At 42.9% G+C, this 17,170-nt stretch overlaps 1 protein-coding gene across 1 annotated transcript in view; it reads left to right on the top strand.

Moving 5' to 3' along the window:
- Nucleotides 1–17,170, top strand: part of LOC117219807 (uncharacterized) — a 174,210-nt gene that overhangs the window by 154,785 nt on the left and 2,255 nt on the right. Inside the window, exon 2 of the mRNA XM_033469254.2 lies at nucleotides 15,360–17,084. Within this exon, the coding sequence (XP_033325145.2) occupies nucleotides 16,415–17,084 (670 nt within the window). The 5' untranslated portion in view covers nucleotides 15,360–16,414. The remainder of the gene's footprint in view (nucleotides 1–15,359; nucleotides 17,085–17,170) is intronic.

Here is a 17,170-nt window from a genome sequence, read left to right as displayed (position 1 = left end):
CGCAAACGGAAAACCGTATTGATTTTAACGGCGTCGAAACAAGCATTGTGACTCGTTTAGAAGTTTAATAAAATTCTGTGTACATTGTTTGAACTGCACAATGTACTTCTTATTATTGCTAATTAATCAAGAAAAAAGTTGGCATGATTTCTTTGCGACATGTAAAAATCATTAATGGCTGATCGGTAATTCAGAAACTAGTTGAGAAAGAAACAGTATCGCAGAATCTCTTTTATCCGAACGAAGCGTAACGTTTCACGAGTCGATCGAATAAAAGAAAAGCTGCTGGAATATTGTTCTCTATACATTCAACAACCTCAGAAAGTAAACAGATTTTTTGAACCGTGTTTCGGTCGGTTTTCGAGCCGAAATGCTCCAGCTTGCGCCGTTTTAGGTAACCACGAAAACGGAAGGGCCTCTCGACCAGTTTGGCCAGCGCGATATAGCCAAGTGATAATAAATGGCTTTCGAAGTAGCTGCCTAATTACCTTCACGGACATTGCACGAAGCCCAGGCCGATGGTGGCGCTGATACCGTGTGTATTATTTTTTTCCTCTACGACAGAGCCAGCTACCGGTTTTACGGCGTCGGTTGAATTTAACTGCCTATTAATTAATACGCGCCAATTAATTACAGTCGCGGCATAAAAACGCCATTCCACGTAATTACAGTGGTGGCGAGTCATGTCCCGGGCGAACGCTTCCCGTCCCCCGCCCCTGGATCCTACTGTATCCGACGATTTTTCTATGGATCCGTGAGAGACGTCCGCATCCTTCGCTCATTCGTTCGCCTCGATCATCTCCTTGTTTTTCTCGGTGCGCGCCGCTTTTCTCCGGCCCCAACGAAAAAACTATTAATACTTCCGTTCCCGATCCCGCTAGATTTATCGATCCGGGCACCCTTGAATTAGCGCTAAAGTGCCTCTGGTTAGCTTTTCAGTACCTTGAAATTAAAACCTGTTAGAATCTATCGGACGCGTGCCCTGTAATTTCGATTGGCTTTAGTTCAATTCGTTTCATCGTTTATTCCTCGAACTTTATTATACGAGGCATATGCAATCACCACGCTGACTTCGGGAAATCGGGAGCTTGATAGATTCTGGATCTTTATACGAGATCTTTCGAAACAATTGCAGAGAACTGTAGCTAATTCATTTTTTCCTTTCTCGATTTTAATTTGTTTCTGATGGATATAATTGTCGTAGAACAAAATGTTGACATTTTTTCATAATAGGTATACTCGTAAAGATTGGCTAAGAAGGATATATTACTGTGGTATTCTTTGTTAAATCATATATTTTGTAAAATAGTGTTATCAAACAAAAATAATATAAATCAAATCAAACGCATACAGTATAATTACTAGACTGTGGATTTTATGCATTTATGACAGAAATGCATAGGTCAAATACTAAACTGCAGAAACATAAGACAAATTGAAGGGTACCGCATTAATTTTTAAGTTTTCGCAATTATTCAAATAGAGAAAGTATTTTCATCTAACTTATATTTCCTACAGTTGACGCAGACAATTGTTATTTCGTATAAAGATCCGCGGTGTAATAATCACAGTAACTTGCACACTTTTCATAAATACTGTGATGCCTAACTCTTAACCCTTTGCACTCGAGTGGTGACTCTGAAGCACCAGAAAAATTGTTGCATCGCGTTCCAAGATAATTATTAACTGTGGTTCGAGTAACAAGACTCAATTTCGTATGCATAACATGCACTTTGTCGTGTAAAATGGAAATACTATAAGTCAGAACAATTATTTTAGATCTACAGTTCAAATGGCTTCGAGTGCAAAGGGTTAATAATTCTTAATAACTCCGAAGATCTTACGTGATCATGCTTGGCTTTCACACCAACGTGCACGATCGATTGAACTTAAACCGAGGTTCAAATTCAAGAATAAAGAGATTCATTCAATTTCGTTTACAATTTGGTGGGACGCGGATCGCGGAATAAGGTCTCGATCTAGAAGGATCCAGGTTAAATTCCGATCCACGTCGAGATCCCGCGTCTGGCTCGGTCTAAATTAGCTCGGAATCAAAGCCAGCGTTTCACGATTGTCTACGACCAGGCAGAAAGAATTCAGTTCATCAGGCGTCGACCAAGGCTAACTCGGCAAAACAATGTTTCCGATAACATGGTTACCCAGTTTTACGTCACTTGGCCGTTTTCCACGGTGCGTTGTTTCTTTCCACGCCGCGGCATGTCACTGTCAAGAGCATATCGCATAGAACAAGCGTCAATAACCGATTGCGATTATCAACCCGGCGAAAGATAGGACCCCCGGCACCGTCTCTCGGTTTATTCCTCGAAACGATTGTGAAAGCCGCGGCCCGTATCGCGGAACTTGCCTCTGCACGATGCTAAAATCATTGCAAATTTCTCTGAATAATGCAGAGAGCAACGATGGATCGAGCTTCTTGCGGCAACGCGAAGTAGAAATTACGAGGCACGCTCGTAGATGAGAATTTCGTGCGAACAAGTTTCTGTATCGAATGCAGAGACGAGTGAAGATCGCGATAAAATAAATCGAATTCGTCGCTTTTGGATAGGCGAGCTAATAATTTCACAATCAATTTTTATCTCTAAGAAGATTATGTGCGCTCACGTTTCCAAACAGTCGACGCTGAAATAATTAAAAATGAATGACTTTCTACAGAATAAAAGTCTTGCGACAGTTTTTAATTTTAATGCTAACAGAACTTCTTAAAAACTATCACTGAAACACAGAAAATGAACGTCTGCCTATCGGCTAAAATTTCTAATTTACTCATTTATTAATTATATACTGCAAGCTAGCCATTCGTTATGAAATCAAAGAATGCAAAGATTTAGAACGAATTGATAGAAACTTAAATAAAAAAATACTAAGACAATCAGAATTCCTTAAATCGCTATGTCAACTCCATCAATTCTGTTTGAAAAAGTGGACGATTGAAAAGATCGATGGATGAGCGTACACTATTTACATTAAAGAATCGGAAACTTAATAACCAACGAAACCTTTCACGGAATTTCCGCATTTTAATTTAAGCTTCTGGCTATTAATAAAGATCTAAGTTCCCCTATGAATAGCTGTTTAATGAAATTCTCCATCGGCGAACCGACGAAACAAACGATATATAGCGGTATTTGCTAAAAACGAAAAGATTTAGTGGCCAACTCGTTCCGCTCGCGTCAGGACGTGAAGGATCCGAGCAGGATGATGCATTCCTCATGGTCCATGCTCCTTAAGGACAAGTTCCTGTCGGCGTGGCCCCCCTCGTGAAATAAAAAGGGCTAATTCGAACAAAAGCCCAGGCAGAGTTACCCGGTGTGCACGACCAGCCCGTTGTTCAATGTATCATTAGGTAGTCATTGCGATCACCGTGGGTCCCGTATGTACACGCACCGGCCGACGGACACGTAGGTAAGCCATCCTGGCTTCATTCACGTCAGATGCGAGGCAACCACGTCATTTATCTGCCAACCATTCCGGCTAACGATGCATTGCCGGTTTGTTGGCCAAACGTCGTCCCGTCCCGCGTCCTCGTGTATACCGTCCACCGTTCCCCCGGCTGAAATTTAGTCCGTTTTTACCGTTTATCCTCTGCTCCTCTCGTTCACGATGCTTCGATCCCGCGATTCCTCTGTTCCCAACGTCCAAGTCTTTTTCGCCCGGCTTTTTCCCAACTTTTGAACCGCCGTTTCTCTTGCCCCTTTGTCAGCGAGAAGTCCACCGACTTGGTAAATAAAATGGTACAATATCGGCGCGCCCTGCGACGGGGAAACACGAGTGCAGGCGCTGCGCGAACGGCAATTAATTGTGCCGCAATTGTGCTAGGTAAATTGTCGTACATTCGTTATTAATTCTCGTAGAGAAGTCGTCCTCTGTCGTTCGTCGCAGGTGCTCTATTTTAACGATGGGGTATTATTGTACGTTAATAATAGGTATTATTTGTACATTAATAAGAAAATAATTTTATGATCTTGATAACATTAACATCGTTAATCTATAAAATATTAACGTAACGTTATCGTCGTCTAGATACATTAATAAAAATTGTAAGGTGTTATTTATTATTATATGGTTGTATATTGTTGCGATATGGCATTGAATAATATTTACTCGCGAAACAACGAAATTACTTTCCCAATGCATACTAAAATCCAAGCAGATAAATGTGACTTAAAATTTAATCTTGAAAAATAAGACGATTTTCTCGCGAACGTCTCACAAAAAGATGCTTTCCCGTGGGTCCAGAATGTTTCGAACATCTTCAAAAAATCCGAGCAACGTTCGCCAGGGCTAAATTCGCATGTTGACGTGTAATAAAATGTGCTGTTAACGAACGAGGGGTTTGTGCAGCGCATTGTTGAGCTGCCGCGGCACAGAAAGCCGGTCGGAACTGTCATCTGCCGCCGACAGAAGGGTCATGAATTCTTTTTTTTTTCGAGCCGTGGCACAGTTCGCTAATTGCACGACGTATTTAAGGTGCGTGCAAAATTTGGGAGTGGCCCGGACATTTGCCGGCGACGCGGGTTCACGGGGGCAGCGAGGGGTGGGCCGGGGGGATGGAAAGCGTGGCTGTCTCCGCTGACGGCGGAGGAGTCCACTCGCTTCCGGAACACGCGAAACTCTCATTAACTTCGACCGCGCGCGATATTGTATTGCACTTTAAAGTCGTTCCTCGCTTCTTCTTCGAGCGAGAGACGCCGGCTGCCACCGGGCTCTTGTCATTCGTTCCGGGCTGGAAAACTGGAATTTGATCGAGCGTCGTCGCATCGAAAACATTGAATGATTTCGAAAATACCAGACGCACCGATCCGGGGACATTAATCGCGGTTTCATCGCTGAGACGTGTCGCCGTTTCTGCGAAATCGAACGATGTTTAGAATCTGTGGATGTTGATATTTATTTTAACTTCGATTCGGATGTCCGAAACCTTGAAAATAGGTATTTTACGGAGTCAATTTTATTTTAGTGTTAATTCAGGCTCATTTTCTTGTGGATGCAATTTTTATTTCAATTTAGATGTTTCGTGATTAGAAGCACCGAGTGCCTTTCGTAGTTTCATTTTGAATTTCATTTGTATTTAGTATCAATTTGAAGTACGCTTGATTTTTTATTTAATTTAGCCACTTCAAATTTTGGTGAAGAAAAAATGTGTCTTTGATTGTGTCAATTATAGGCTTATTAAAATGTAGTATTTATTTTATGTTCATTTTAATTGAGTATCTAATTAAATAACTAATTTCTTTCTCGACGATTTCGTACCATATTTATTGAATAATAATTCAGAATGTGTTCCTAATGAGATGATTAACGGCAAAATGGCTCGGAAATAATTCGGAAGAATTTGAAACAATAACATTATTTCGAAATAATTCAAACAGCCGATTAACGAAGAATGAATGAATAATAATTGGGAGCGTGTTGCGAACGAGACGATGAACGGAAAACGGATCGTGACTGAAGTTTTCCCAGCGATATCTTGTTTCCCGGCCAGTTCCCAGCTGGGGAACGCGGACAGACATTCGTCGATAGTCAGCGTATCGAGATTAATCCCGCGATTCTTTATTACAAGCGTGATTTTCGCCGGCATCAATTACACTCATACATATTATGCACATTAATTATATTCACGCCCGGCCGATACCGGCGGCAGTAATTCCGCGCGAGCGAGATTAATGTACATTAATTAAAGATGTGGGTACGTGCGAAAAGAGTGCGCCGAACAAGAACCGAATTGAAAAGCGTGTACGGCCTCGCGATTCCGCGTGCGTGGACACGGTGCAAACGCGTGCACGCGGGCTCGTTTAATTCGTTGATTATGGATTCGTCGGGTCCGCGGAAATGGTATCACGCCGGCTGAATAATATCACGCTGAAAAACAGCATGTATTATTTATTCGCCGCTGTCGAGCCTCATCTGTCGCGATTTTTCGGCCGATAAAAGATCCGAGGTTTCTGACGTTTCGACCCTGTTCAACCGACTTGAAGAATCGCTGTTATGAATATTCAACGGCCGCTGCCCCTTCGGAATTCCTTTGCGATTCATCTGTATCTAATTGTATCCTATACTTTAATTTGATGATGAATCGAGGATGTTTATGCCGCATTAAAATCAGATTTGTATCAGATGCTGGAAACAAATGTTTCGCGTTGAAGAGACCAGCCAAACTTGGCCGAATTTACTGGGAACATTGTATATATTGTCTATGTACAAGACGTAACTAGATAAAACCTGCAATGCAATCGATAACGAGCTAATATAATTAATATTGATACCAACAGTAGTAAGCATTTAATTTCTATTGTAAAAAATGAGCTTTACGCTAACGATAAGTAAAAATTGTCTGCATCAAGAAACGAGAGTCGTGTAGAAATCCATTTAAACTGCATTGTTTCGAGCTTGAAAGAACGATCGAACAAAGTATCCTTCGATTGTTTCAAAAATCCACGGTTTAATAGTAAAATTGAACATCAAGATTCCGAAGAAAATACGAAGCTACGCAATGCACGCGCAACGTAGCATGCCCTGCAATTAAATTAATAGGCTCAGTTCAAACTGCAATTAAGATCAAAATCACTCCGCTAAATAGACCTTCGAACTCCAAAATTTGCATCTTACCGACCATTTTTATACCGAGGCCTTGAAAACAAAGATAATCACTGGCCTGCCGACCTTCGTTGCAGAACGCAAACGATCTACGTGAATTGTCAAAACCGGAGATTGCATAAAAAATGTGTTTCCTCTGTTAATAATCTTTTCACGTCCTTAAATTCCTTCGTCCTCCCAGTTTTGTATATCGCCAATCGTTGTTCGCATAAACGCATAAAATCAGTCTAACGATCACGAAGCAGCCCGCAGCAAGCCGTGCAATTACCATGACTTCGAAGTCGCCTTCGGCCTCCGGCGCACTAACAACCCCCATGATCCTCGATTACGGCCGCGAAACACCCTCCACCCTTCCCCGGAAATCCAGCGACCTGTTCCACTAAATCATCTACTCCGGCAAATCCGAGAATTACTTTCTAAGGTTATTGATCACGAAATATCAACGACCCTCCAGACCTGCTACCCCGTAGCCCCTGTAAAGCGTTCGAAAGGAAACACGGTTTCTCCGGAAAAAACCGCGGCGATGGATGAAAGGGGCGAGGAGACGCGTAGGAGAGAAGGAAGGAGAATGTTCACGAGGAACCGAGCTATCGATCCCGCATTCGTTTGTATAACGTGTTTACTTCTCACCGCGGATATCTTCTCTCGCATAGTCTCTCGACGGTGTCTGTTCGGTCTGCGAGCGGTCCGAGCGCGCACCCTCTTCCCGATCCTTCCCGTGCTCAGCAGGGGTGGAGATCCATGGTGAACGCGGAACTGGGACCGGGGGAGGGGAAATCATCATTTATCATTGCCGTGTCTGTCAATCCTCGGGCGCATTGATACGATGATGGCACAGCGACGATCGCACGGCCTCCGCTGATCTTTCCTTCTCGCAGAATCGAATCTGCCAGCGGACTCTGATATCGAGCGCTGAGAGCAGATCCAGGAGGATCTACGGAACCTGTCCACTGTAAATTGATTGTTAACTTTAGCGCTCCGTGCAGATAATGATTTATTTAAGAAGCATGAGAAGTATAAAGGGATGTAGTATAGTTTACATTTTGTTACAATTGCATCATTTAAAATCCAAAAGAAATTTGGAATTTCGTTGGATCTTTTGAATAAAGAATCCTAAATCACTCCGAGTAAAGTTTATTAGCTTGTTCGATGAACGCAGGTTCGAAGTGATCATTGATATTATTTTATGGCATCAGTTGATATTATTTTATGGCTCATCTCTTGGACGATGATTCGATGTTTGAATCTCTGTGAATATTCTTGAATTATATTCATTATTATATTCATTATCATTATTATATTCATTGCAAATCAAATTCTAGAGACGTTGTAATTTTAGTACACTATTTAGTACACGTTTTACTTTGGTTGAAAAAAATATTTTCCAAAGCCAATAGTTAGTAAAAGGAAATATTAGCGTTATGGAAAGACGTTCCAAGAGGAAAGTTACTTTCAGTTCACTCTGCTAAGAAGATATTTAAGATGTTCCGGACGGTCTTCTTATCTGGGCAAATAGCAGACCATAAATAGGATAAAAGGTCACTGAAAGGTCCAGGGCAATAAAAATCGGCACATTTTTGATTATTATAATATATATTGTATACATTTTACGACACCTCGGCGCAGAAAGGCATAATAAACCATCGGTCCTGTACAGTGAAACACTTCGCCAGAAAATACCGTTTCACAGGACAACACTTAGCTCGCGAACCCTATGCAACGTAGCCGTCCATGCCGTTCCCTATTCAAATTTTTAAATCCCTCGAGAAAAGGATTGTTCGGCTTTCCGCTATCCGAATACTGAGCCGGTTTGAGAAATATGTTTCGCGACAATGCAAATCCCTCGGGATGCCTAATTGACAGGCGTGACCGACACTCGAGGAATTAGTCCTCGACTAATAAATGTCAATATTTAGCCTTTCAAGGCTACATCTCTCAAGTAGTTGTCGCTTGGGACTTCGACTATTGTGTTCCTATAATTCCTGTACTAAGTGGACACCTGAGTCGTAAACTGGACATTATTTGATTTGAGGGAAGCTGCCTCGGACAGTTTTGGGACTGGGTTGATGACCGGACGATCTTCGAGCCAAGGTCGTGCACGTGGCTCGACTTTCCCCGCGTTTGAAATACATGCTTAATTTGAACTAAACTTAATTAAAACTATCCAAGTGTAATTTTTCATTTTTGTAATCATGAAGAAATAATCTTTCCTTTTTGTAACCATGATGGTATCATTTTTCATTTTTATAACCGTGAAGGTATTAATTCTAATTTTTGCAATTCTGAAGATACAATTTTTGTAACTACAGGGTGTCCCGAAAATGTCTCGCAATCCGGAAATGTGAGGTTCCTGAGATCATTTAAAGCAACTTTTTCCTTTGCGAAAATTTTCTCCGAGGCTTCGTTTACGAGTTATTAACGAGAAACACTGACCAATGAGAAGCGAGCTCGGCTGGCGTAAAACGGCCAGCCAGCCCAGTTCCGCGGATTGCATTTTCGCTAAGGAAGAAGTTGCTTCAAATGACCTCAGAAATCCCCTACTTTCGGATTGCGAGACACTTTTGGGACACCCTGTATAAAGATTGAATTTTCATTTCTTAAAACTATGATTTCTTTTTCTTACAACCAATTTTTGTAACTATGAATATACGATCTTTTAATGTTTGTAGTCATGTTGGGACAATTTTTGATTTGTTGCAACTGTGATAAAGATATTGCATCCTACTCTACGGTGTTTCTTATGCGGTATTAATGGGACAAATCGTGTACAACTTGGGGCGCAGTTAGGGACTGCAATTCCGCTGCAGTTTAAACAAAATCCCAGGAAGGGTGGAGAGAAGAAAGTCGAACGAAAAAGTATATCACTAACATGAGAAATGATATTATGCTTTTTACCGGAGTGCTCTCAGTCCTCTGTGTCTCTGGCCGAAAGATCGGCCGCCCTTTGAACGATTGCTCAGCGGTTTTTCCGCTCCGCCCCGAAACGCCTGCTTGTCTCGGCCTCGGTATTGCTGCCATTAAAGCCGTTGCTTCTGGTTATGGGCACCCATTTTGAATTTTCTATTGCCTCTGGTCTTTATCGCACGATTTAATCATAAGAAAACCTGTGATCGATGCTACGGATACCGCTTAATCGTGGCACGCGACCCCTGGAAAATACAATAATTCATCCAAACTGGAACACAACCGAAAACAAGCAGAAAAGCAAATTGTCTCGTCACTTTATACTGCATTTCCATGTCTACATATCTTTATTATCAAAAGACCTCTATAAAATTCATGTTTAGACCTACAATCACTTTTCTTCCCCTTTGAATATGAAAAGATGATGAATTAAACAATATACACAAAAATAAATTAAATTAAATTACATAATTACGTACACAAAATTAATTTAAAAATCAGAAAAATCTGAAGCAAATATATTCTTAAGGCAGAAAATATTTCATCACAATTGCAATATTGCATATTTCATCAAATCGCGTTTCCTTCGCGTCAAAGGGTAAAAGTGTGCCAAAAACATTTTCCACCGGCGGCAAATATTTAAGTAAAAAATCTCTCATTAGTTAGCAAAGCAGGAGCGGCCGCACAAAGCCCAGAACAAACACTAAAGATCGAAAAAGGCCCACGACTCGCGCCGGTTGCCTGCAAATAGATCCATAAAGTCGGCCGTGGCGCGGCGCAAACAAAATATAAATCAATCGAACAATGATAGAAGGCAGCCCTGGCTTGATCCCGATATTCCCAATTTTCCCAAATGGTCGAAAACGGCGCCCTTCGGTTGCCGAGAATTTTCTGTCCCTTCGGAGGAGGGTACACGGGGCGGGCAAGGGCACATATGTTACCCCCCGAGATGCCGCGCCATTTCACGCAACGCGGAACCCCAATTTAATTTGTCCCGCCGAGCAAGAATCCGCATTCGAAGTAACTGGTTCAATGCCTGACCCCCTTTGTCCGACCACTCGCAGATGCAGCCGAATCGAGCAGGCCCAGTGCCGTTCATTTTGGGAGACGAACCTTTTGTTTCAAACAATCTCATCCGAGAAGTTATGATTATACTCTCTAGATATAATTCTCCAATAGAATTTTCTAATGAAATTCTCTGTAGACAAAATTATTCCAGATCAAACTTCTCTTTTTACTCTATTTAAAATTGGTATAGAGATTATTTTTTCTTTCTTCGTTTATTAAGACTATTTTTACCGATCTTTTGTATGTAATTTTATCAAATTGATTTTATGATTTAAATAGGGAAAGGTAAGGAGTCAATTGAAGTAAAGTGATCGAATTAAGGAAACAATTTCAACAATTCTCTTGATCTTTCTGATAAAACTAAACGTTTTAATAGTCGTCTGTTGAGTTATTTGGTAGAAACAGTATTCGATTAACATCTTAAAAGGTGTCTCTTGATTTCTTCGTTGCTAAAAATGCTATTAAAATAAAACATCAGAAAATAATATTACTGAATGAAAATATTAAAAGTAATTTTTTGATGGCTTGGTAAAAATAGTATTAAATTAAAATTTTAAAAATCAGCTATTGCTCCCTCTGGTGGAAATAGTGTTAATCTTAAATTTCTATCGAAATGAAATAGTTCGAGCAAAAAACTGCGTCCACGCAACTGTTCCGAAAAGCACCGAAGGCCACAGGTTGCCGACTTTTTAACCCGCGTGACCCAGTGACCCAGAAGCTCCGCCAGACCTCAAAACCGGAGTACCCTAAACACAGCATCAAGATGTCCCGAGGAGATACATCAGCACACGTTCACCGTGTAACACGGTAACAAAAAGGCCTCCTGCTATGCGGCAGCTTCAACATCGCGGGCCAGCTCGGTGCGTAGCCGATTTCCGGAAAAAATCGGCTGCCGAGGGATGGAGGCAGCGAAAGTTTCACTGCTCGTTGTCGCCGGGCGGAGGAAATTTCGGCGTCCGGCTTGGGGACCGCGTTCGTCTTTTACCTGGCCTTGACAAAAACGCGCGGAATAGCTGGCAATAATTCTGTTTATGGCGTCGCCGGGTCCTCCGGGCCCAGGCCCACGGAAAAATGAAGACAACGTAGCGTTGGCGGCGGCCATTCGGGTGGGGATAACTTGTGAGGAGGCGCGTGTCTTCGAGCTGCTCGCCCGGCCCGTTAAGGGACGCTGCTATTTATGATGCGGACTCATAAAATATAAAGACCCCCGCACTTCGGCTGCAATACGTCATCCCCGGGTGTCGTTCAGGTAGTTTGCTTAATGCCACGTCTGGTCCCGCTGTAAATAAGAACCTGCCCTTTCGCCTCGCCGGCAATTTTTCCTTCCTTTTCTCGCACCCTCCTGCAAGACACTCGAGGAACACCATGGAGGACCGACAGGCTGAAGTCTGTCGAAGGGACTCGCGGATTTCTTACTGTGTAATTAAGATTTTCGATCATATACGCCAGTCCGTCGCCCAGGGTAATTGCGGAGGTCCGACCACCCCGACGGGCTTCTGCTGATTTTTGCCGCGATAAATTAAAACGTCTTAAAAGTGTTCCGTTGAAATTTATGCAATTTTTTAGAAGCGAAAAAATGCCAATTAATACGGAAGGTAACCCCTCGAGTACCTTAGGGTGGTCAATCTTCGAGTATGGCAAATGTTCTTGGATTTAATATTTTTGTCAGAGTTTCTCGACCATTGGAGTTCTTCGAACAATTAAATTTCGAAGGCGTTTAACAAAATTCTGTCTAAACAGACCGTTGCAAAAATAAATAAGACAATAGTATGTAATCATAAATCTAATAATATGTAATAATAAAAAAAATTAATAGTAAATCTCCTATTTTTAATGTACAACAAAATTGTAATCCGAAGAAAGCATTATAAAAATGAACAAAATCATAGCTTCCTCATTTTTAATGTAACAAAATTATGCCTAAACAGACGATTCTAAAATTGAATAAGATCATAGTTCTTTTATTTTCGCTTCTGTAAATCAATCAACAGTTTCAATTCGCTCCAAAGTGTTCAAAGATCTCGTTAAAATCGCCTCATTTTGCTGCACGATTTTTTTCAGCGATTTTATCAACTTCTAACGATTTTAAGAACAATGCAGTGAACTAATGAGCCTAAACGCTGCCTCGATCATTGGCACATTAATGGCAGTTTCTCCATCTATCTCGCATATCTGCCTCACAATTTTCGCTTAACCGATGAAAATGAAGTCAGTAGGTAAAATCATTTGCGCCGTGCTCGGCCGGGGCCCTGCTCTCCGCTTCCCACAAGTATCGCCCTTTGCGGATTATTATTTATTATCGTCGTGGTCGTTCGTCCCGTACACACGCGAGCCGGCTCTTCGGTTGTTCTCCCGGACATCATTTGCGGGCACGTGTGAGTGCAGGCCGGTGAACGTGCACGGATGATCGCGATCGTGTGCGTGCAGACGCGTGTCCATCCTGATCAGCCGTTGGAGTCCCCGTAGGTTTGGTCACCGCGTCGAACGCATCATTAATCATGCTTTTTTTCTCTCCTCTTTTTTCGGGGTTGCTTTACTATTTATAGTTTGTCCGCGAGGCCGTCTATTATCTCCGGCGAGCGATAATTGTTTCGATGCCGGCTCCTCAAACGCGGTCCCGAGATCATTAGCGTCCTTCTCCGCGAGCCGATTGCGTCTCACTCAATCCTAGGATCATCGATTCGACAGTTCCCGGCGTTGATAATATTCTCACCTATGCGAACGTGAATTAATAAACGCAGATACATCAATCTTCGCCCTAACGAACCTACGAGACCCTTCGGTGTCAATCTTTTTTTCTAACTGCTGGCCGAGCTTGATGATTTTGCTAATTTCCTTCCTCTGTTTTTGTTGGAACATCGTCGTCGGTTAAAAGACCATCCGTTACCAGATGGTAGCCACAGCGATAATTCAATTGTGGACGAATGCTGTCAATCATTTACAACTTGTTCGAATTTTTTCTCCGTATTATCCTCCATTTATTTCTGCCTACTGTTCACATTATGTTAACAAATAGTTACGTTATACCGCGCATAATATCGCGTGGTTAAATTAGTCAACTTACAATAGTCGCGTCCGTGGTATTATTCTAAAATCAATTTAACAGGTGCGGAATTAAATTAAATTAAATTAAGAGATAAATTAGATCAAAAGAGCGTTCGCGGTTTTTTAGCTTTCTTACTACAGTAATTTCTCTCTAATTCTCGATTATTCGAAACGATTATAATCGTATAATAATAATCGTATTTCCTCTTCCCAAATTGTCAATTTTTGTGCGCGATCTGAGCGCGAATTGGGGAGAAATTCCCGTATATCGTCGTAACGTAAGTTCGCCATTAAAGGATTTATACGCGAACCGGCCCCGGTTTCGTGATTTCCAGAAGGTTGCTTGATTTCTTCTAGAACTAGAGGCAGATTAAGACTCGTGAAAATGTTAATCGGTAGAAATGCATTTCTATTTAACGTCTGTTCATCGTAACAGACGTAGGTAACCTCCTCTCGAATTTTAATTCGCGTTTCCCCTTTCTCCCGAAGGGATGGAACGAAATAATGATTTCTCATTTAAATAATAAAATAAGTGGGCGAGAATCGAGAGCACCGTTTGCCCAGGTAACTTCCTGTTGAATCATTGAATTAGTGTTCCAAAGCGCACACACCAGGCATTTCCCAGGGGTAGCAATATTATCGCAGCAATCTCGGACTCGTTCTACTTCCCAGCCGCGTTTTATAAAGTTTCTTCGGCATGATTCGAATGTTTTGCAATGTTTTTCCTTGCTAGCAGGAAGAGATTGAAATAGATATTTCGAGCAAGTAAACAAAGAACGTTGGGGAGCAAAGCTAGACGCAGGCAGTCTTGCGAGTGACGTCTCTTTCTAGAAGCCTGACCGGCGACGATTAATCAACCCCTCTGAAACCCTCTCCCTCCTCACCTCACTCTCTCTCTCTTTCTCTCTCTCTCAATTATTCTGTCTCTCTTCCACTTTCAAGCTCTCCTCTTTTCCTGTTATATACACGTGCATTTAGCACGTCTCTTCTGCCCCCGTTCACCTTCTGTATTTTCATTAATCCCACTTTCGTTTCGGCGCATTTGCGAGCAGGGGAGAACCGTCTCCCGTTCTCGCCGCGCCGGGGAGAAAAGGCTGAGGAAAGCTGAAGAATTATGAAAGTAGGCTTGCGGTTCCTATGAGAGGGTCGCTTCCATTTAGTGGAGAATCGGAGACAATCGAAACCTTTTATCTGCCAACGGGAGTAATGATCGAACAGGTACGGTTCTTTATGAAACCGGCTCTTTTTATTTCTCTTTTTGAAACCGGCTCTTTTTATTTCTCTTTTTGAAATTGGCTGCTGTAAATTGTGGTTGGCGAAAACCCTTGTGAAATTTCTATTCGTCTGTTCGAAGTGATTCGAGCCTTCTTCGACTGCAAATATTTCGTTCCCCTGCACCGATCTTTCCAAAACAAATTTCCGTATACTGATTTTAGGTTAGGTTAATTTTACAAAAATTATAGAGCTTTAATCCTTAGAATTTGGAGGATCTTTCTGATATACCGAGAAACAACACGGAGGCAATTATTCGAAGACCTGTGACTTTGCTGTACAAGGTTGAACTGAAAGAGAAATCATACAGCTGAAATGAAATTTTGTAGGAATTAATAAATGACAGAGAGATTACGAGCTCTTATTTTTCATTTATTTCTTTTAAGCCGAAACAAAATTCTATTTTCTCGCAACTCTATCTTCACACAATAAATATAAATTTCCTCTTTTTCTAGGAAACCGTGAACATTGAAACACTTCACAGCTAATAAAGAGGTCGAAGAGCAAACGTTCAGTCAATGCCTACACGAAGACGTCAAAAAATCACGTGTCCCAAGTCGCCGGCAAGAACGAATCCGCTGCACTGACGAACCGTTTCAATCGCGAAATACGTTCGCACCGCAGACGACCAGAGACCCCCCACAAATAATACTAGACCGATCGCGTCCGACATGAAAAATTCATCGGCAGGTCATTAAAGGCCACTTATCAATTTAGCGAGCGTTATCAGCGGATCTCGCGAGGCATTTTCGACTTCGAGGGGGTTGGAAGTCGCCGGTAGGCCGGAAATCTGGGGTCACGGAGGGGGGGCTTCTCGCACACATGGCTGGCATTGTGCGAGGTCGGGCGCAAGGGGAGCCAATATGGGTTCTGTGTCAATAGCGTTAATAGTGGGAGGGGATTGCGGCACAGATCGAAAAGCGGTGCGTGTAACGGGGGTGGCCTTAACTCTGAATCAAGGGGCAGCTGATAGAAGCGAAAGCTCCCCTGGATGGCTGTAGCCACGGGAGGCTTTCCACAGGGCGAGAACAAGAAACCGAAGGCGAGAAAGAGGATAGAGGAAAGAGAGAGAGAACCAAGGGTGAACCAACCCCCTCCACCTCCGCCAGTAGGCTCTGTCCGCGTGGTACGGTCCTAAACCTGGTGAAAGTTTGCCGGGGTGCCCCTTTTTGGCACGCGTAGAACCCCTGCGTACCGAGGACAGTTAAAATCGTCACAGGGACAGGGATCGTTTCATTTCTTTGCAAGTCGTCTCCGATGCCTGGCGGAGCTCTCTCCGCTTTCGACAACCTCGGGACGACCTACGGAAAGTCTTACAGGATTCACATCGTGTTCGGTGCTTGGTGATACGTGACCGAGTGGGACAAAGTGGAAAAAAGTGAATCATAGTGATACAATCTTGCTTCGCGGCCCATGACTTGGTTCGCAGGTGACGAAGAATCCCGCGAACAACGCGGCTAGTATCGAAGAACGGTTGTGATAAGAGTGTGTTGTGATCGTGGAAATCACGATGATTAGTCCCACATATCTTGCCGGTAACGAGCTCGATTACTGGCCGTATCAATCTGAGGTTACACGACAATTCTCGGAACAGGTTATGTACCCGAATAATGTTTACCAACCACATCAGCAGCTGCAACCCGTCCAAGATTACAGCCAGCAAGCGGTGCAGGATTTTGTACCCCGCTCAAACTTCCTGGAGACGCTTTTGCGTCAAGGAAAGAATGCCGATAATTTGAACACGAATACCGCCGAGAAACCGATGACACCACCAAATGGATACATTTTGCATACGCCGCCGTACACGCCGCCGTACACGCCGACGTACACGCCGCCGTACACGCCGACGTACACGCCGCCGTACACGCCGACGTACACGCCGACGTACACGCCGACGTCATCGGCGAATAACATGTCCCCTGTCGGAGAATATTTCGACGTACAAAATCGCCCGTTAGACGCAAATACATATCAACCCGAATATCAAGCGTACCCTGCACAGCAGCCTCATCCCGGTGCGGCCACATCTTCAAGTCCACCACATGGTACATTGCAGCAGGCCATACCCAGCCAATATCCTACATACGTCAATGAGAACAGTAATGAGAACCAGAGTCCTGCGAAGGTCAATGAGACAGAGGAACAGCGGCAGGTCGATTACCCCTGGATGAAGTCTAATGGTTTGTAGACGCCGGATGTTTCAAGATGACAGAGGACTTAGACGATTGACAGTCTGAAGGCATATCGGCCTGAAGGCTTTAGACCA

The sequence above is a fragment of the Megalopta genalis genome, chromosome 5, assembly GCF_051020955.1.
Source record: "Megalopta genalis isolate 19385.01 chromosome 5, iyMegGena1_principal, whole genome shotgun sequence".
Classification (NCBI taxonomy): Eukaryota; Metazoa; Arthropoda; class Insecta; order Hymenoptera; family Halictidae; genus Megalopta; species Megalopta genalis.
The sequence above is the reverse complement of the archived record's forward strand: the minus strand, read 5'-3'. Positions and strand labels throughout refer to the sequence as shown.